This window comes from Mustelus asterias, chromosome 22, assembly GCF_964213995.1.
Source record: "Mustelus asterias chromosome 22, sMusAst1.hap1.1, whole genome shotgun sequence".
NCBI lineage: Eukaryota > Metazoa > Chordata > Chondrichthyes > Carcharhiniformes > Triakidae > Mustelus > Mustelus asterias.
This window is the reverse complement of record NC_135822.1, coordinates 63868842-63890163: the sequence shown is the minus strand read 5'-3', so window position 1 is coordinate 63890163 and position 21322 is coordinate 63868842. Positions and strand designations below refer to the sequence as shown.

Sequence of the window (21322 nt, the reverse complement as noted above, 5' to 3'; positions counted from 1 at the left end):
ATATGTTTAAATCACGGGTAGATAGTTTTCTGATCGATAAGGGAATTGGGGGATATGGGGACCAGGCGGGTAAGTGGAACTGATTCGCTTCAGATCAGCCATGATCTTGTTGAATGGCGGGGCAGGCTCGAAGGGCCAGATGGCCTACTCCTCCTATTTCTTATGTTCTTATGTTCTTAACTGCAGGACATTGCAGTAGGCCAAAATAAAAAATACACAAGCCTATTATGTGACTTTAGCAAGACTAAAAAGACATCGGCTCAAACAGCTTGGGCCCATGACAAAAAAAAAGCATTGCTTACAAACTACAGAGAACACTAATAATACACTTCTTAAAGGTATAGTAGCTTCACACTCAGCATGTCCAAATAACATGGAGCTGCAATCAACAAAGCCCATCGGATATTGACCTACATTAGCTGCAGTAAAATTCATGGTTGTACCATAGTATGGTTTGTATATTCCGTTCCAGTCAGCAAGGCATTGAAATACTGATAGCTGTGCAGTGCATGGGAAAGAAATGCATTAAGATGTGAGTTAAATAATCTGAAAATGTTATTGTTCTTCATACAGCTGGTACAGAGCAACAACTGTCATGTAACATTGTGGTCACGTCAGGATATTCTGTCAACAGTGGTGTTCCATTTCATTGTAGCACCTCCTTCGTATTTGAGTTGGGCATTGAGTCATTTTGCATTCCATGGTTTGTTATGGGTGACGACAGTCATGCTCACAATAGAGTTTTTAATTTTCCACTTGTGCACAGTTGTCCACATCTGCCCAGGTTGTACGGATTCAGTTTCGGGATGCCTGTAAACTTTGTGGGAGGTCGAAACGAGGAACCTTCGATATTGGGTCTTTCATGATGAGTTTGTTCCTTAGTCCTCTAAGTCAGACTGTGGTCATGTCATACAAAGTTGCTGCAGAGGGCCATATTGGGGTGTATTTCGCATTCTTGATATCAAATGAAATGCCACAACTCTTTTGTGTTGTTTGAGTCTTCATTTCTGGAAGTACTGAGACATGATGTTGAGGCCCCTATTCACAGTGGATTCAGAGTTGTCGAATATGGCAGTGGCTATTTGTGTTGTCGGGCAAGATCATCCCGCTGTGGAAATTTGTGTCACTTTGGTGGCAGCATTGCACTCCATGTGGATGTTGAAAAGCATTATTGTCTGTACTGATGGTTGTGGCAGTCTATTGCTGAGGGATCATGCCAAGTCCAGATGGGCATGTATCCACCTCTTGCTCTACACTGTACAAAGCAGGCATGTAGTTTTGGGGCAGTGAATGATCCTTGCAAGTTTCAGCATTGGGCCTTGAATCCAGACCATGTCACAGGCTGTAGACAGATCTACGAACTTTGAGTTTCATCTGGAAACTGACCTCTGAGTTGAGGGCAAGAGCTTGGTTGCAGCAACTATCTTTAGGTTGGAAGCCCACTTGTTCTTAAGGGAGCAAATGTTTAATTCTCCATAGAATCATATGTTCTGCGATTTTAAGTCATGCACTGAAGTAATGTCGGCCATTAGTTTGTTGGATCATCTATTGGTTTGCCAAGTTTCGACAATGGTCAACTGACCATTGTCTCATGCCATGCTTTAGGTAGTGCATTCTGTTTCCATTGCTTTGCTGAACAGTCTTGCAAGCCACTGGAATGCCTTTGGGTCTAATTGGAATCATTTTGTGGAAGGATAGAATCTCTGCCAACTGTCTTCAATTTAATTGCTGCTAGTGCTTCCTTCACCTTATCTATGTTGATGGTGATGGCTCTTGAGGAGAGATCATTGTCCAGCATAGTTGACAAACTATTGTTCTTGTTGGGATTTATTTCTGTCAGCATTGGGTGTGCGCTGGACCTTTTGAGACCTGGCTTTCCTTAGGATTAGTGGCTCCTAGAATGTGTGAAGTTCAGGCCTTCAATGCACTTGATCCATTGCTTGCATGTACAGACTGAAGCAGAGCTTTTACAACATGTAGGTTGCCAAATTACTTGTATTGCATGAGCACACCGTGGGTCTCCTTTGTCCAGCAGGGAGTTTTGTCCTTCCCTGAAGCCTCACGCGATGCTCTTTTTGGCGGCAGCAGTCAGAAGGTCAACCAACCAATGCTAACATTTTGGGCTCTCGGGGGTTCAGGTCACCACTTGATTGCAGAGATTAGGGTACCACTTAATTTTAGGGTAAGCGGCAATGTTAATAGAAACACCTTTCAGACAGTGGATTTTGTTCTTAACTGCCTGAACTTGCAAATTCTATAGTGCTGGTGAAAATGTTGGAATCATTTATCAACTGTGAGGAAGTAGAGGTGTTCTGGATCAATCCAGGAAGAGCAATTCCTCTGAGAATCAGACAACTTTATTGAAAAGAAATTCTTACATATTTGTTAACTTTTAGCTGTAGCATTTGCTTTTATCAATGCAAGTGTTAGGTTGAAGTCTGATATTGCCCTAATTTTTGTTTTGTCTTCAGGGGGTAACTTACGATACTGGTGGTGCAGACATTAAAGCTGGTGGTATAATGGCAGGAATGCACAGAGACAAATGTGGAGCTGCTGCCGTTGCAGGGTTCTTTCAGGTATTTTTCCAACTGCCTTTTTCCATTTGAGTGCACATCTGTTTATTTAAGTTATCTGTAACTTGGCTCAGACTTGCTTCTTAACTTCTGATCTCGTGTGTTGTTGTGAGCCCTGTGCAGCAACAAGGTGCTGGTTCGATCTCTTCCTTCCAGAGAGAAGCCAATCAATTCAGTTGTCTGCAGGAAGGGCATTGACAGCCATTCACAAACAGTGTCAACTGCTTGACAAGCCCAACTTTTGAAAGTGGAGTTGTGGAGTGCTGTACTCCAGTGGTTCCCAAACACTGTATGCTGCAGGAAGCTTGCTAGTGTGCCACAGCATACTGTGGGTTTTCCTCACTTACGTTTTTTCTTTGGTTGCTCTCCTGTCAATCTGCACCCAGTTAGTTCATTCACGTGGAGCGATTATCGTTTATTTCAGGCTCTGATTTCTCTTCCAATAGCTGCACTTGTACAGTGGCTAAGTTATGGAATACCTTGCCTCCTGAATTGCTGGCTAGAATCACGGAGCACATGTGTGTGTGCTGGGATGGGAGAGACAGGCCAGCATTTTACGTGTAGTCTTTTCAGAGGACGGTTCTAGCCAGATGTTTGCATCTAGGCCAGATATTGGGGGGGGGGGATCTGCTGTCCATTTCCGCTGCTCTTCTTCCGATTACACATTTCAAAGCTTGTGTCTCAAGAGCAAATCCTCGCCTGCCAAAATGTATTAGTTGCAAAACACAAAATACCATGGATGCTGGGAATGTGAAATCAAAACAGGAAATCATGGACGTACAGAAGTCAAGGAGCTCTTGATTGCAAACACATGTAAAAATAGCATTGCCAAAAAAAAATGTTCTGATAACTGTCACCTAACTTCTATCTTGAGTGGAATAGTCTTATGCCCAGGAGTTAGGTCACTGAAATAACCAAACGAAGAATTATTATAACTTAACTTTTTTATAAACTGTTGCATAAATGCATGTTTAAACTGTTGTGCGTTGTCTCTATTATCCATCAAGACAAACCCAGAACTTGAAATCAACTGATATGTACGGAAACAAATGTTTCAATTTAAAAGATAAATACTTTGAGCATTCTTTCACAGAAACTTTACTTCTGCCAATTGGTAAGCCCTTTCAACTGCCAGTGAACAACTGCTGAAAAACATGTCTTACCAGACTCTGATGTCCAGTAGTCAGACAACCAAGTTATGAACACTAAGTAGGGCCATTTTTAATGCTTCCTTATTAATATGACCTTTCATCTACTGAGTCCATTTCATAGAATCATAGAAACCCTACAGTGCACTCTTCTAAACTCCAGTGAATATAATCCTAACCAATTTTAGTCTCTCCTCACATGACGGACCTGCCATCCAGGAATCAGGGCTGCTATTCTGTCATTGTTTCTTTTTTTTTCTCTACTCCCTACTCTTTCTTGCTCCCCCCACAATCTCCAACCACCACCACCACCATTCAGGATACATTTTACTTTTCAACATGAGCAGGGGCACTTATTAACCTCCCCTGGTGGGCTAAACTTGCATATCTCAAAGACGTCTCATCAATTCCTCCCTGAGTCAAAAGGCTCTGTGCAGACCAGCAGCCCCAGGTTTTCCACTAACCTGGTCAGTTGATGTTTAATCAACTTTGTGTTTTACTCTGATCCATTGAATTTCAATTATGTTGGAAACCTTTCTCGTAAGACCGTAACCATAGCAAATGTAAGTAAGTATGACATAAATAAGCAATCATCTGAATAAATGTACGCACTGTGGAATTGTTTGGCCCATTGAAGTGTGCCATCTCACTGAAAACTACTACTGTAGTCAATAAACTGAAGCTGCTAACTTGAGATCTTGGTTGTTTGACTTTGTTCAGCTAGATTCTACAGCACCTAAATTGAATATGTGTTTGTTGTTACAAGTATGCTCATGTGAGTAGTATGGGTGTTCTTGTCTTTTGATCCCAACATATGCTGTGCAATATTTCCTACCTCAAAACGTCCAGTCTAACTTGTACCGAGTTGATAATTGTAGCTGCATCTTGTTCAAAATTGTGTCTTGGTCTTACAATTGGTGTTGCCTCTTTCATGTGCAATATTGCAATTGCAGGGATGATGTGCCCTTTTTGCGACTGTATGCACTTAATGTAGAAAATAGAAAAAGGCGTAGGCCCTTCGAGCCTGCTCCACCATTCATTTTGATCATGGCTGATTATCGAATTCAATATCCTGATTTTCCCTTCACCCCATATCCCATGATCCTTTTAGCCATGAGGGCTATATCTAATTTCTTCTTGAAATGAGACCATGTTTGTCCTCAACAACTTCCTGTGGTAGTGAATTCCACACATTCACCACCCTCTGGGTGAAGAAATTTCTCCTCATTTCTGTTCTAAGAGGTTGACCCCCCCCCCCCCCCCCCCCCCCGCCTTATTTCTGAATCTACCCTGTTAGAATTTTATAAGTTTCTATGCGATCCCCTCTCACTCTTCTAAACTCCAGTGAATATAATCCTAACCGACTTAGTCTGTCTTCATATGACAGAACTGCCATCCCAGGAATCAGCCTGATAAACCTTTGCTGCACTCCCTCTGTAGCAAGGACACCAAAGCTGCACACAATACTCCAGGTGTGGCCTCACCAACGTCCTAGACAATTGCGCCAACTGGAATAAACAACTTCTGGTCGCTCTTCAAATGCCTACCATTGTCTTCCACTGTTTTTTTTTCTCTTAGTAATAATTTTCTATCCATCAAGGCCAATTCATGCCTCCTACTATTGTAGTTTGACAGCCATATCATGTTGCGAAAGTCAGTTTGCTCTCTGGATTTTTTCCTCATTTGAACTGAACAAGCTCCCTTTGACTGTTTTCGGTAATATTTAAATTTTGGTGAATGTTAATTCTTCCTGAAACAACCTGAGATTTTTAGTATGCTAAGGTGTTGCATAAATGCATGCTAAATTCAGAAAATGCAGTTTTACTGATTTGAAATTACCTTCTAACACAGGTGCTGTCCGTTTTGCAACCCAAAGGAATAAAAGTAATTGGTGCAATGACAATGGTTAGGAACAGTGTCGGTTCAGGTAATGAGAAACTGAAAAATACAGTCTCCACATGCGTGCCATTTCTAGAGCGGTTCTGCCTTTTTGCTGTTCTAATTTTCTGAAGGGGTGTTAGGTTTGCGTGTATCAGGAGCGCCTCACCACTCGAGTACTGTGCTATTTCACCACAAGATCATCGTGAAAGCATGATGAGCCAAGTTCTTGCGGTGAAAGCAGTTCTGCAAGTTGGCAAGATAATGGTGCTCTCATTATGCTGTACATTTCAAATTAAGCAAACTGGAGCCAGAATGAAATAGTAGGTGGCAGCAGTATTTGCTTTTTGCTTACTATCTGTCTCGAGATCCCACTGAACTGATTTGAGGTATATGTCACTGTTCAGTCACTTGAATGTTATCTGGATGTGGTGGTGTTTTGATGTCTGAACCTTGTGAATTTGCATTTTATCTAGATTGTTATGTCGCAGATGAGCTGATCACATCTCGTGCTCAGAAAAGAATTCGGGTTGGAAATACAGATGCAGAGGGGCGGATGGCAATGGTGGACTTGCTGTGTTCCATGAAGGAAAAGGTGTGTGTTGTCTTGTTGGTATTTATTTATTTTTTTATTTATTAGTCACAAGTAAGGCATTTATTAACATTGCAATGAAGTGACTGTGAAATTCCCCTCGTCGCCACACGCTGGCGCCTGTTCGGATCAATGCACCTAACCAGCACATCTTTCGGACTGTGGGAGGAAACCGGAGCACCCGGAGGAAACGCACGCAGACACGGGGAGAATGTGCAAACTCCACACAGTGACTCAAGCCGGGAATTGAACTCTGGTCACTGGTGCTGTGAGGCAACAGTGCTAACCACTGTGCCGATAAGAGAATTGTGGTTTATTCCTTTCAAGTTCAAAAACAAGTAAGAACTTTCACTTGCACTTGCTTACTACAGAAGACCTTTTGAAATATATTGTTTCTTCAATGGAATGGGGAGAGATTTTTCTCTCCCAAAAGTCTTGGTTTTGTGGAAGACTGTTCTGTAGTTTGAAACATGTACTGAAGACTGGGACAAAAGAGGGGAGGAGGAATGTACTCAACATTTTACATAAATCTACTGACAAGATCAATATTGTGGAAGCATTTTCTGTGAGCTGGTGACCTTCATACAATCATAGAATCCTTACAGTGCAGAAAGAGGGCATTCAGCCCATTGAGCCTGCACCAACAGCAATCTCGCTCAGGCCCTATCCCTGAAATGCCACATCTTTGCTCTGCTAATCCCCTGACACTAAGGAATAATTTACCATGGCCAATCAACCTAACCTGCACATCTTTGGACTGTGGGAAGAAACTGGAGCACCCAGAGGAAACCCATGCAGACATGGATTAGAACATGCAAACTCCACACATGCAGTCACCCAAAGCTAGAATTGAACCTGGTCCCTGGTGCGATGTAACCACCACTGTGCCACCATGCTGCTAACATGTTGATGTTAAACCTGAACCAGTTTTTTTTTTAAGGTGTTGTTGTCCATTTTCACAATTAAGACCGAATTAGCATTTGTTCACCTGAAGGATATATGCCACATATTCCCGTAACAGTTATTTCATGACCAAAAATACCAGACTTGTTTTAACTTGTAAACAGTTACAGCTGTAAATCACAGCTAAGTATTTGTTTAATTATGTACAAGTTACCCTGGTTCTTTCAACCTCTTAACAAGCTTAAGGGTTTAGTTTCTTGACTTGGCAGTGCAGTACATCAGTGTCCTGTTGTCAAAATGCGGTCAAAGCTCAGGATTGAGATTGACAACGTGGATCAGTATAAAACATCGCAGTTCTTCAGTGTGGAAACTGTCTCCTTGCAATTTATGAAATTTATCAAATTATGCAAGTGATCATATGATTGCATTTTACATTCATTTTGAGAGAAGATTGGATCCAGCACTCATAATAAAGTTAAATAAGGACAGTTCTGAAACAATTGCATGCAAGCAGTGCGAGCTAAAGTAACTAGCAATTTAGCTGTTGGATAGGTCAACAGATGTGGTGGCAGATATTTAAGGAGATGTTTCAGAATACAGACAATAGATACATTCCAAGGAAAGAAAATTTCCAAGGGGAACACCCACCATCTTGATAACGAGAAAAACACTACAGTTGGTATCAAACTTAAAGGAAAAACATACTATGCAAGGCTAGGTGACAGATCAGAATATTTAGATAAAAACAAAGAAATAGATCAATAAGGAGTAAAAGTTAGAGAATATAAAACCAGATAGATCTTCAAAAAAAGAGCTAAGTGAGCGTTGGTCCTAAAAAGAAGTCTGGGGAACTAATAACGGAAAATAAGGAGATGGCAGATGAATTGAACAGGTATTCATTAAAGAAGATAGAAATGACATCCCAGAAATGGCTGTAAATCAGAAATAGGAGGGAGTAATTCAAAATTACAATCACCAGGGAGATGGGATTGAGCAAATTGCTGGAGCTGTGGACAGATAAGTCCTTGGGTCCTGATGGGCTTCATCTTAGGGTCTTAAAATACAAGTGGCTCATAAGTTGGTTGATGTGTTGGATTTAATTTATCAAAATTGCCTAGATTTGGCTAAGGCCCCATTCGATTGGAAATCGAGGATACAACCCCTGTATTCCAAGTGTGGGGGGAGACAAGGGAGACAAAGTGTTTAAAGTTTGTTTATTAATGTCACAAGTAGGCTTACATGAACAATGCAATGAAGTTACTGCGAAAGATCCCTTGGCCGCCATACTCTGGCGCCTGTTTGGGAGAATTTAGCATGGCCAATGCATCTAACCTGCACATCTTTCAAACTGTGGGAAGAAACTGGAACACCCAGAGGAAACCCACGCAGACACTGGGAGAACGTGCAAACTCCAATGACCCAACCGGGAATCGAACCTGGGTCCCTGGCGCTGTGAGGCAGCAGTGCTAACCACTGTGCCGCCATTATTTGAATGGGGAAACTACAGGCCAGTCAGCTTAACATCTGTCCAACGGAAAATGTTGGAAGCATTTTGAAGACATCTTGGGCCACTTGAATAAATTCTGTGTTATCAGGCAGAGTCACCGTGGTTTTGTGAAAGGGAAATGGTGTTTCACTGACTTATCAGAGTTATTTGAAGAGGTGATATGGATAAAAAGGGATCCAGTAGATGTACTGTACTTAATTTTCCAAAAGGTATTGATGTTACCACTATGGCACTTCTAAAGATTATTGCAGAAAATGAAAGCTCATGGTGTAGTGGGTAACATATTGGCATGAATTGAAGACAGCCTTGGTGACAGGAAACAGGAGAGTTCTATGCTGCAGCGATCAGTGTTGGAGCCTCAACTTCTAACGATTTTTTTCAATGATATGGATGAAAGCATCAATGGTATGGCTGCTGAATTTAAAGGAAATTAAGTTGTGAAGAGGGCACAAGACTTCAAAGGAATTTCAACAGCTTAGGTGAGAGGGCAAAGATGTGGCAAATGGAACATAATTTGGAAATTGTTAATTTTGGCAGGAAGAATAAAAAGAAGCATATTATCTAAAGTGTGATTGCAGAGCTGAGATGCCGAAGGATCTGAGTGTCCGAGTGCGTGAATCACAAGAAAAAAGTATGCAGCTCCAACAATTTGCTCAGTCCATTTCCCTGGTACAGAAAGTACTATTAGAAGTGTCTTCTGTTACTAACCTCTCTGCCATGAGACATAGTTTGCTCTTTCAAAATCTTACATAATTTTGAACAACTAGCAAATCTTTCTTTCACCACCTCTGCGTTAAGGAGAACAAACTCAGTTTTATAAGAGTGTAACTGATTTTATCTCTAGCACTGGCCACCTTTATCACCTCTGCACTCTTTTGAAGGCCGAAAGTCTCGTGTATAGAATTGACCAAAATACAGTAATTGGGTCTTGACCAGTGTCTGTTCAAGGTTAAAGCATAACTTTACTTTTTCACTTTTCCAGTCCATGCCCCTGTATATCAAGCCAAGGATTCCATGTGCCTACTAACCATCTTAATTTAGCTTGCCACCTTTCAGAGGTGTGTACTGTACCTGCTTGAAAATTGCTTCAACTCCGTTTTTCTCTCTATCCATTTAGTTCACTTGCCTGACAAAAATCTATTCATTCTCAATTTGGAAAACTCCAAATGTCTGCATCCACAGCCTTAAAGAAGCCAGTTTCAAATTTCTATGACCCCCCCTGGTGGTTGGCAGTGGTAGTCAATGCTCCCTTTTGATTTTTTTTTGCTCAAATTGGAAGATGTTCTCTGATACATGATGTCCATCACCAAAGGAATTAGGTCTAAGAATCTACATTACTGAAGTTTTTGAACTCTTTGATCAATTAATCCCTTATTTTTCTTTCCTCCCGAAGAATTGATAGAGATTATGGTCACTTCACTAAAGGATGTAATTGCACTCTGGGTACAGAGGAGATTCACCAGGATGTTGCCTGGGATAGAGCATTGGAGCTATCAGGAGAGACTGGATAGGTTTCTATTTTCTTTAGAGCACAGAAGCCTGGAGGGGATATGTTTGAGGTGTATAGGCAGGGTGAATAAGAAGCAGTTGTTCCCCTTGGATGAGGGGACATAGTTTTAGGGTGAAGGGCAGGAAAATCAGAGGGGATTTGAGGGAGTTTTTTCACTCAGAGGGTAGTGACAATTTGGAATGTACTGCCTGGGAAACTTAAGTAGAAACTTAACAACGTTTAAAACATATTTAGATGAGCATTTGAAATATCATAACATTCAAGGGTATGGGATGAATGCGACTTTGGTGGTAGTTATTGTCGGTGCAGACTCAATGGGCTGAAAGGCCTCTTCTGCGCTGTATGACTGTAAAGGGCAAGTTTATACAATCTTGTCATAATTTAACCCTTTGGAGCCCATTACAATCTTGTGAATAATAAATACTAAAATTGCTTCATTCGATAGCTTTGCAGAGGATCTCGGCAAGGTGGTGAAAGTGAAAAATATTCAGTTGTGTGAAATTGGACCATGTTGCATATTAGACATGACTGCGTATTGGCTTTCCACAGACTTAACTCTTTCGGACCAAACCAGGATGTATTCTTGCCCATATCCCCAGAGCTAGTTTCGACTGAAGTTAAAATTTGTTTCATAAACTTTACTGAACCAGCAGCTACAGCAAAATTGGTTACTGGTTAATTTAGTTTACAGTGAGCATCGTACAGAAATTATCAAATTCTGGATGCGCATTCATCCATCTGCAGGTCATATTCTGTCAGCAATGGATGAATAGTTTTTGTAATTTGAGAGCTGTGGATGACCAGATCCCACCATTGCAGCTGGTGGAATTTAAACTAAATTAATAAAATCTAGAATTACAAGTTAGCTTCTGTAATAGTGTTGTTGATTGTTATAAAATCCCTTCTGGTTCACTTCTGCCCTGCGCTATTCTGGCCAACATGCAAAGCCAGGATCCAAAGTAATGTGGTTGACTCTTTACTGCCCTCTGAAATGCCTTTGCATGCCACTTGTTCAAGGGCAATTAGGAATTGGCAACAAATGCTGGCCTTGTCACCAATGCTCATCTTTCATGAAAACATTTGTTTAAAAATGAAAAGAGGATAACGAGTGTAAGCATTGACTGGTAATATTTTGTACATGTTAGCGCGAGTGGGCGAATACGACCACTACGGACCCAGAGTCAGGTTCAACAATGGCACAGCTTTATTGCTTTACGTCGACGGAGGTACAATCAGGACATGCATACAATAACAGTCGCGAAGGTACTCTGAAGGCCCGCCAAAACGGGTTATATTTATAGTCATATTCTGTAGTTGATGTGTGAATGGTTTGTATATGGTTTTCTGCTATGGTCATCCTGTTTAATGGGATTTTAGGTGCGGAGTTGATGTGTTAAGTCTGGTGATTGCCCAGTCTAGGGAGGTGAGAATTGTCTGAGATCTCCGGAGTTTCTTATACAATAGGTGTTTAATTGGATATCAGGAAATCTTCCAGGTCTAGGAGACCTTCTGAAGTGTTCGATAAGGGCTTCCTGATATCCTTGGAGCCAATTTAATTAAATGGAAGGGTATGCTAATGTGAGTTCCTGAGTCCTTTTGTCAGCCTTGTTTCTGCGTTTTAAAAGACCTGCTTTTCTGTTCACACTTTGTGCCTGGGTGCTGCTTTGTCCTGTTTCATTTATTTGATTTTGTTAGAAGAAATATTTAATCTAAGGAATCACAGAAATTTGTGTCCGCTTACAAACATAATGTTCATTCTTTTTGCAGGCTATTGAAGGGTATGATGCTGACCATGTCGAACTGTTCACTATTGCTACACTGACTGGCCATGCTATTCGTGCTGTTGGCTCCAACTACTCAGTGAGTTCAATGTAATGTACAATGGCCTCAAATGGCCTGATACTATAACAGATAAGCCAATAAATCTTTCAGTATTTTTCTTTTTCCAGGAGGAGATACTTTAAGCCAGTGTTGTAGGTAAAAATACCTCCTGAGTCTATTCGTTGGTCAAAATATAGTGGTTTATTTGCACAATTGTGGGAGACTGTCCGATGCTTAACATGGCCTCAGACTTCTCAGCAAATACAGGTTAAGAACATACATTTATACCCCCCCTGTCACGTCCGCAGTTTCCCAGGCCTCGCAGGTTCCCAGGCTGTGGCTTGTCTTCCATCGTATGAACCTTGCTGCCTTGGCGGTTTCTTCACGGTTATCCCAAGGCCGCGAGTGTTGTTGTTCTCTGAGCACAGGTGGGGTATCTTACTAGGTATAAGGTTACAGTCTCACAAAAACAAGTTAACTGGCTTATAACAATTTAGATATGTACGTAGGTACTTGTATAATGTATATCGGTACAGGTTACGATGAGTATATATGAATGCATCATTATACGATCACTGAAGGCCTACATGTAGGCTTCTACTGTTACACAGCAATACATAATTAAAGAATACAAAATGGCGGGTTAGCCACATTCTTGAACAGATTAGCCGGGAACAGCTGCTGCTCTTATCTGTTCTTGGATACATGAGCATGAAAACACACTAACATAAACATGAGTTCTACAGTATTTCTCTCTCAATCTCTAAATATCAGAGTTCACTTTGACACTTTGAGTATTAGAGTTCATTAACCCATTCCCGTCTTCACCAGGATAGTGTTCTTTCTTTGTTTGGTATACAATATGCCAGTAAACTGTGCTGCTGCTATAGCTTGGTTGTGAAAGCTCAAATGAGTTCCCAGTGATCAGAAATATCATTGCTGCCAACTAATTTGCCTTTGATTGTGTAGAGTTTAACAATTTTCTTTTCCTTGGCTTGGTTGGTATGGAAGGAAGAACCCTGACAAACATACCTGTCCTGACAATTAAGCATGTAATCTAAACTGTTACTTTAGTGCTGGCGGAATGTTACACTGTCTGACCTCTTGCTTTTCTGATATCTAAAACTAAGGCTCTGATGTAAGTAAAAGATTCCATGGAAGGGGCAGCAAAGTAATGCCAATGTCTTGGTGTAAGGGGGAAAAATCCTCTTGAGTTGGAAAAAATTTTAAACCATTAGACACAGACACTGACAGAGCTATCAGCATTGAATCAAATGACTTTAACACCGACTTATAACAAGAAAGCAATTTACAACTCGTATGAAATGCATTAAGAGATTTAAACAAGTGATTATGATTTTAAAAGCCCATGCTGATATTTTGAATGTATTAATGTATTTTTAAGAATCATTGTTCACTTTAGCCAAAGGCAGATTGCTGTAAAACATCACGGTAAAGGACATTAGTACAAAGCCGTATTCTAAGGGAATGCTGAAACTTGGAAATAGGCAAGTTTTTACCAGCAGAGTTTCCAACGGTAAGAACATTCAGAACACTTAATCAAACTTCATGAATAGGGTTTATTCACTATCCAGATAGGATGGATGCATGCCCAGGCATGGAATCGTGTGTTAATTTGGTTGGGCAGTGATCTGTAGGGGAGCTATGGGAACGTTCACTTTGAACTTCGTGGCTCGCATCTGAGGTTACTAGGCAACAGAGGAAGCTGTTAGCCAAAAGGGGAGGAAGCATCCAGATTTGAAGGACAAATGAAATGCCACTGTGCCAGAGGGTAAGATGCGATTGGCTAAAGTATATGACCGGTATTATTGTTGATTTATGTATATTCAAGATGATTGATTTAAAGCTAATGAAACATGGGAGTAATTGATAAAGTCTATAATTGATCTGTTTTGAATTGTATATGTCAGAATGCATTGGAGAGGTCTAACTGCTCCATCTGGGGAGCTGCCCCGACCCTTAGATGATTTCTCCTAGCGGCCGTTGGTCGAAATAAAGGTTACGTCGTTAAACTGAGACACTGGCTTCGTGAGTCTTGTATTGTCTGAAATTTCTGACAGTACCCGCCACCTCAAAAACCCACCAACACTTGGCCAACGTTTTTCCTTGAGTAATGGCACAAAACAAGATGATCTGGTCACCCATACAATTTCTGTTTATGGGGCCTTCACAATGCAGCAATATTTACACTTCTTTGACTGTGAAGCATTTTGTGATGTAATGGAAGCATCTGTATAAAATTGTTATGACCAGCCCTAGGTGGGGTTAACAAAAGCTATTGATCTGGACAAGACCCCTTGATTGTCACTGTCCGGATGGGATACCCCTAATTGTCACAAATCTGGTGAAGAGGGATGACTGGCTCCATGTCCTTATTCAACCGTCCCTCTGCTGGAAGCAACAAAAGTTTAATCCAACAAGGTTCTCTTCCCATTGGGTGTCTTTCCCTGACTCAATAGTTTAAGAAGGAGCCAATTCAATCAGGCTTTCTTGAGTTAGGATAGAGGAACTTTACTAAAAATGGGGAAGGAGAAATGGGAAAACACATGCATCTACATTCATATAGATTATAAATAGATAAAAACAACTCTCTGCTGGAAGACGTTCACATGGAGGGCAGAAGAAACGTTACAAAGCCACACTCGAGGCCTCCCTGAAGTCGCTTGACATAGACACGACCACCTAGGAAACGCTGGCACAAAACTGCCCTACCTGGCGCTGCCTCATCCACAAGGACTGTCAAGCTTATGAAGCAAGGTGCAATGCTGAAGCACAACTTGAGCGCGAGTTGTTGTTAAAAGAATGCTAGCCACGAAGTTCAAAGTGAACGTTCCCATAGCTCCCCTACAGATCACTGCCCAACCAAATTAACACACGATTCCATGCCTGGGCATGCATCCATCCTATCTGGATAGTGAATAAACCCTATTCATGAAGTTTGATTAAGTGTTCTGAATGTTCTTACCGTTGGAAACTCTGCTGGTAAAAACTTGTTGTTGTTGTGCAAGTCCAGAGCTACCAGCGCAACAACTACAGCGCCTACACAAGTTTGCCCAATATGTGCCAGGACATTCCGTGCCCGAATCTTCGGACACACCGCATCCAGCCTCATAATGACTAACGGTGTCGAGGTCCTCATCAACAACGATGGACGAACAACAAATTGATAAAAAGTTACATCCAAGTACTTGAGTTGCGAAGGGCAGATGAGCTGTTGTGGCGGTCAAGAATGAATTTTCGTTTAGTTGGCTTCTGTTGGCAAATAGTTGATTCTTTGTTTCAGGTGTCCTGATGGGGAGACTTCAGTTCTTTTTCCAGCTGCAATCCTTTGCAGGCCCTGTCCTGACCACTGGTACTTTCAGTTTGTGTGACTTTCACTTGTTTCTCAGCATGCACGCACAAACAAACAGAGAGAGAGAGAGGCAGAATCACAAAAGAATGCCCTTGGAGGCAGGTAGCCTCGCTTTTAATTCTAAGATGGGGATTGATATGTACTCGTCTGTCTTCGGCCATTACAGCCAGGGACTTTGAGATGAGATAGTCGTTATGACCAGTATTTTTCAGAGAAGGTAATCAGACTTGGTGTTTTTACAATTATTTTTAATTGTCTCGACGCATAGGAAGGTGTCCCATTGTTCCATAGAGACCCCCTGCAGCCATTCGTGTCAGCAGCTATTGGGACATTCATCAGCCTCCTTTGGTGTATTGTGTCCATTTGCTAAAATATATATGACTCTGATCCTTTTAAAGTCCAATAGATATTTCCATCTATATCATCGTAACCAAACATAGGCTTTGCCTCAAACTTAAAGTGAACCACTTCAAAACCTCAAACTTCTTTGAAATAAAAATGAGCTTCAAGTATATGTGCTCCAATGCAGTCTGAAAGTTGAGAGGTAACTGTCTATTCTGCTCTTCAGCTAAACTGGAAGATGTCTGGTTCATAGCCTTGTCTCAGATTTTGGTATGAAAATTCATTGCTCTTACATTTTGACATACCTTGAACTAGCATTGTTTATCTTTTGGTATAGATCATTATGGATAATGGTCCTGCTCAGTGGGCGAAAACTGCTCAAGAACTTCAAGCAGGTAAGAGTAATTTGGTCCTCCATATCTCTGAGGTGTGGGCACATTGGGCATTCTGATTGAAGTTTTGAGCAAGTGACGCTATTGAATGTCTAAAATGTCCTGCTTGGTCCTTCATGATCATGAGATGTTTTTAAGCAGCTTTGTGTGCTTTGGTCACGGTACATAAATGCTCTAGGTAATCTGATGCTTGAAAGACATATGACAAACTTGTGATATTTGCTTACCAAGTAGCATGTGGACCAAGATGACCCAAAAGTAGCCCAGTAGTTCAGGAGGGAATTGGGTTGAAGCATAATGATCAATGCTGGTAGTTGGGACTGCAAAAGTGCAGAGCCAGAAAACGGTGAGCCCAGAAAGATGCTTGGAAACACGAACCAGGATATTTGTGAAGTCTGTAAAAATACCTCTGAGGCTAGTCTGAGTCAAAATACAGTAAGGCTTTATTCTCACAAACTTGCGGGAGAACCTGCCCCCTTGAAAGCGGAAGCCAAAGTTCTCCCTGAACACAAGAAGCGTGGACCTTTATACATCAGGGTTCCCAATACAAGCCATAAAGCAAAGTCCAGTTAACAGTCCTTGATCATAAATTATAGTTCCTTTAACAGCTTCTGATACGCTCTGGTTTATGGTTAGAGACTATCTGGTATCCTCGGGTCATAAAGCACAATTCTCCTGGTAGTTGTAGTCAAGATGCAACCTCTGGTCCCCCCTGCTCTTCCCGCGGCTTTTCCTTTGAAGTGACTGTGTGCGATTGCAGCTGTCCCAGTGGGAGTCCTCCTTCAAGCGGCCATTCTTGCACTCTACCATTTCGTAGCTGCTTCCTTTGTTTAAATCATACACAACCCTACGGGAAAAGTAAGACTTATAACCCAACATTTATATTTAACTGTCTGTTTTATCAGAATGATATAAACAAGTGAGGGAACCATGAACAAATGGCTTATACTAAAAGTAAAAGATGAAACCAAGAACAAATGGCTTATACTACTACCAGAAGCAATATAAACAAAGGGGGGACTAGCCATAAGGAAGGGTTATGTTTGTGATACATTCCAGGTACAAAGTTCAACCTTTTAGGTACAAAATACATTGAGTACAAAAAAACATTAACCTTTTCCCTTCTTCTTTTGTTTCACTGCGTTGGGTTTGGTGTTTAGGTGTTTAGGAACCTTCTTTAGGCATCCAATATGAATTTGGAAGAAATGTTTTCAGCCATAGAGCATTGAGAGTGCAAATGGCTCCCTCAGTGAGTGGTTGAAAGAATTGCATAGATGCATTTCAGGGGAAGCAAGATAGCAGAAGTCAGCCATGGGAATAGAGAGCTAGGATGAGAGATGGGAGGAGGCTTGAGCCAACTGAAATCATGTGCTGATTGAGCCAACCAGCCAGATATCGTATATAAATGTACATAGTACAACGTAGACTCATAATGCTTGGCAAGGAGAGCAGTAAATACTCAGATCGAGAGTTCATAGTGTGAAGTGGGGGCAGAAAGCTTTGGATACTCCTGATAAAGGAAAAACTGTTGGCAAATTCTAGTTCCTCTCTTTATATGTACCTCGATACGGTATTGTTAAGGATGCGCTGGAATTGAGAGACCACAAATTTTAAGTGAGGCCATGGCTTTGTTTCCTGTCACCTGGCTGTGTTTTCGTTCTCTTAAGGAAGGGCTTGGTTTGCATCTGGTTTTAGGTCCGATGAGTTACTGGGGTATGATTTCATTCTGAGGAGGGTTTACTTATTATGACCCAACATGTTTATCTAAAGTTTTTTTTTCTACATTTAATGTTGTATTTTTCCTGTTAGCTGGTCATGAAGTGGCTGATCCTTTTGAAATCTCCACTATTCGGCGTGAAGACTATGATTTTCACAAAGGGAAGTCGGAGTATGAAGAGATTCTTCAGTGCAACAACCTGCCATCCAGTGCCACACCCCGTGGACATCAGTCACCTGCAGCTTTCCTCATCATGGCTTCCGGCCTAGATAAGGTAGCATCCCTTGCTACGTGAAGATTCTAATAGTGTTAAATAGCGTTCAAATTTTATGCTGAATAGAAGTGACCAGTTAAGAGCTTTTAAATTGAAAGTGAAGGGTCATCTAGACTCAACGTTGGCTCTATTCTCTCCCCACAGATGCTGTCGGACCTGCTGAGATTTTCCAGTATTTCCTGTTTTTGTATGACACTGTTTAGTTGGATGAGAGAGATTTAGTAATCTCATTACTGAGCAGACATGGCAAAAATTCATCAATACGGTGGCTTCTTCCTTAATATACCAGGTAGCTTGTACCCACAAGCCTTTGTTCATTCAAAGATGGCACAGTGCCTGGATATGTTGTTTTTGCCTGCGGAGATCAGGCCCTGTGTTTGAATACAAGTATCTTCCAGATGGTGCAAGAGAGCCACATTGAGAGGCCGACAATGATTTTAAGTTTGTTGTTAGTGTGCTTTGTCATTTACTCATTGGTTAATTGTAGAATCACATTTCATGTTCCTTTTATTTTCTGAGTTTTGCAAGCTTGCAGGCCGTTTTGAGTGCAGTCAGTATTTTTCCTGTTACAAACAGCCAAAAGGATGTTCTGTTTTATAGAATCTAACTGTCATTAATCATTATCTGTATGCATGGGCACTGAAATTTGTGAATTTGTATGCCATGTTACTTAGTTGTGTGTAGACAGAAGTTTTAACTTGAAGATAGCATTGTGTTCGTGGAAAAGAACACTTGTGTTGTCTGGATACTAGCACGGTGACGCTATGGTTAGCACTGCTACCTCACAGCTCCAGGGACCTGGATTCAATTCCCGGCTTGGGTCACTGTCTGTGTGGGTTTTCTCCGGGTGCTCCAGTTTTCTCCCACAGTCCAAAGATGTGCGGGTCAGGTTGATTGGCCATGCTAACTTGCCACTTCATGTCAGCGGGACGAGCAGGGTAAATACGTGGGGCAATGGGGATAGGTGCTGGGTGGGATTGTGGTCGTTGCAGACTCGATGGCTTCCTTCTGCACTGTTGCGATTCTATGATCTGTTGCTCAGATTTTCAGGATAGTGTAATGTTGGGTAATTTGAGGCAAGCTGGGCACTTTTGTGGTCTGCAAGTGGTGACCTTAGTCCCATTTGTGTACGATACACAGAGAGCAAGAATCTGATCATGGTGGCTATTATCCTGCAGGATTTTTTCATCTAGCTTGCATGGTGAGCATGGCTCAGGCCCTATTTATGTGGAGCTGTAGAAATCCCAATGCATGTATTAACTGATGAAGGTAGGCTTGAGCTATGAACTAGTAAAGAGCCCAATAGTGGATTTCTAAACAAGCACATCAAGGAAACTGGACTGCTTCATTTCAAAGGGTTGATTGTGTGTGGGATGGAAATTTTTATATGTAATCTCATTCAAATAGAGCAAACTTAAAACTACTTTTGCATCGACATGGAAACCATTTTCACTAAATCAAATCTTCTCTCTTTCAGCACGGAATGGATTCTGAAAAACCTCTTCGCTATTCTCATATTGACATAGCTGGATCTTCTGGCCCATTTCCTGGGATACCAACTGGATCACCAGTGGTTGCCCTGGCAGCAAAATATGTACTAAATCGCATTTGAATAGCTGAATTAAACAATATTGTCCGAATGAGCACTTAGGAAGGTTGTAATCAACACTCAGACAAGGCAATGCTATAGGAGATCTAATTCAATGAGCTGTTCATCTTCACCTTGACTCTGAAGGAAATATGAAGTTATTAAATTTGGTGTGGGTCAGTCAGTGCGGCATTCATAAAACTGGTTGCAGGCGTGTTAATCAGTATTCCAAACTTTCTCAGGTAAGCTAATGAATGTGTTAACTATCTTTTAAAATTAAATTCTTTAAGTGTTTCATTTGTGTAACATAAATACATGAACAACTGTAAAGTTTCCAAATTAAGTTGAGCTTTTTTGGGGAAAAACTGTTGAAAAGGGCAGTCAAACTATCGGGTGCAGGAAATAGGGGATAAAACGCTTTCAGCAAGTTGAATTGTAAGATTCAAAAGTCAATAAAACTTGACAAATATGCCATTGTTTGGGAAGATTTTATTTAAAAGTTAAGGCCAATAAATATAGATGAAATCACTGTTCACTTGGCAACTGAGGGTTGACGTTTACTTGCAAAAGCTGGTTGTAGCTGTATTCGTAACCTAATATTATGATTTGCCTTATGATTATCATTTTAATATGTGTTTGATACAAACCTAGCAAGCAATGTTTTCCAAACTGCTTTTTTGGTGTGACTGAACTACATGCTTAAGTACTGGACAGTTCTTAGCAGATATTGCTCAAGTCAGAGACTTCTGACTGAGGCATGTGCAACCCTATGACTGAAACATACATTTGAGACCTCGGTGCAGTGATTTTCTGTCATTTGCCTGAAATCTCATATAGAATTCCACAGTGCAGCACTTGAGTTATCGAGCGTTACTGGTTTGAACTATTATTAATTAAGGCAGCTATTGAAATGGTCACTGCAACAGCACCTGCAGAACCTAATCTTTCTGGGCTCTGGTGAAATTTTAGGTTTTCAGTCAACAAAAACTTGCATTGATGTACTGCTTTTAATGTCGCAAAACATCCCAAGCCAGATCACAATTGTAATGTATATCTTGCGCTTTCATGAAGTTTTTCCAAAAACGTTCTGGGGGGGGAACAGGTAAAGTACATCAGAACTTTTGCTGCAACCTTCTGAGTTAATGTGTCGTAGTGTTATCCATTGAGTGCGCGCTGCTTTCCAAAGCAGTGCTGATTTCGATTGTCTCAGCCAGAAGCTTGGCAAAATAACAGTGGACCCAGCACCGATCCCTGAGGCACACCGCTGGTCACAGGCCTCCAGTTTGAAAAACAACTCTCTACAACCACCCTCTGGCTTCTGTCAAGAAGCCAATTTTGTATCCATTTAGATACTTCACCCTGGATCCCGTGAGATTTAACCTTGTGCAACAACCTACCATGCGGTACCTTGTCAAAGGCCTTGCTAAAGTCCATGTAGACAACATCAACTGCACTGCCCTTATCTACCTTCTTGGTTACCCCTTCAAAAAACTCTATTAAATTTGTGAGACATGATTTTCCACTCCAAAGCCATGCTGACTGTCCCTAATCAGTCCTTGCATCTCTAAATGCCTGTAGATCCTGTCTCTCAAAATACCTTCCAACAATTTACCCAACACAGATGTGAGGCTCACTGGCCTGTTGTTCCCAGGCTTTTCCCTGCAGCCCTTTTTAAACAAAGGCACAACATTTACCACCCTCCAA

At 41.3% G+C, this 21322-nt stretch overlaps 1 protein-coding gene across 1 annotated transcript in view; it reads left to right on the top strand.

The window, feature by feature from the left end:
* The window catches only part of LOC144510118 (putative aminopeptidase W07G4.4), a 51582-nt gene extending 31488 nt beyond the window's left edge, over window positions 1–20094 (top strand). The window contains exons 11-17 of the mRNA XM_078239405.1: window positions 2472–2576; window positions 5573–5648; window positions 6076–6194; window positions 11879–11971; window positions 15985–16042; window positions 17849–18030; window positions 19508–20094. Coding sequence (XP_078095531.1) covers window positions 2472–2576; window positions 5573–5648; window positions 6076–6194; window positions 11879–11971; window positions 15985–16042; window positions 17849–18030; window positions 19508–19642 — 768 coding nt within the window. The 3' untranslated portion in view covers window positions 19643–20094. The remainder of the gene's footprint in view (window positions 1–2471; window positions 2577–5572; window positions 5649–6075; window positions 6195–11878; window positions 11972–15984; window positions 16043–17848; window positions 18031–19507) is intronic.
* The last annotated feature ends 1228 nt before the right edge of the window (window positions 20095–21322 follow it).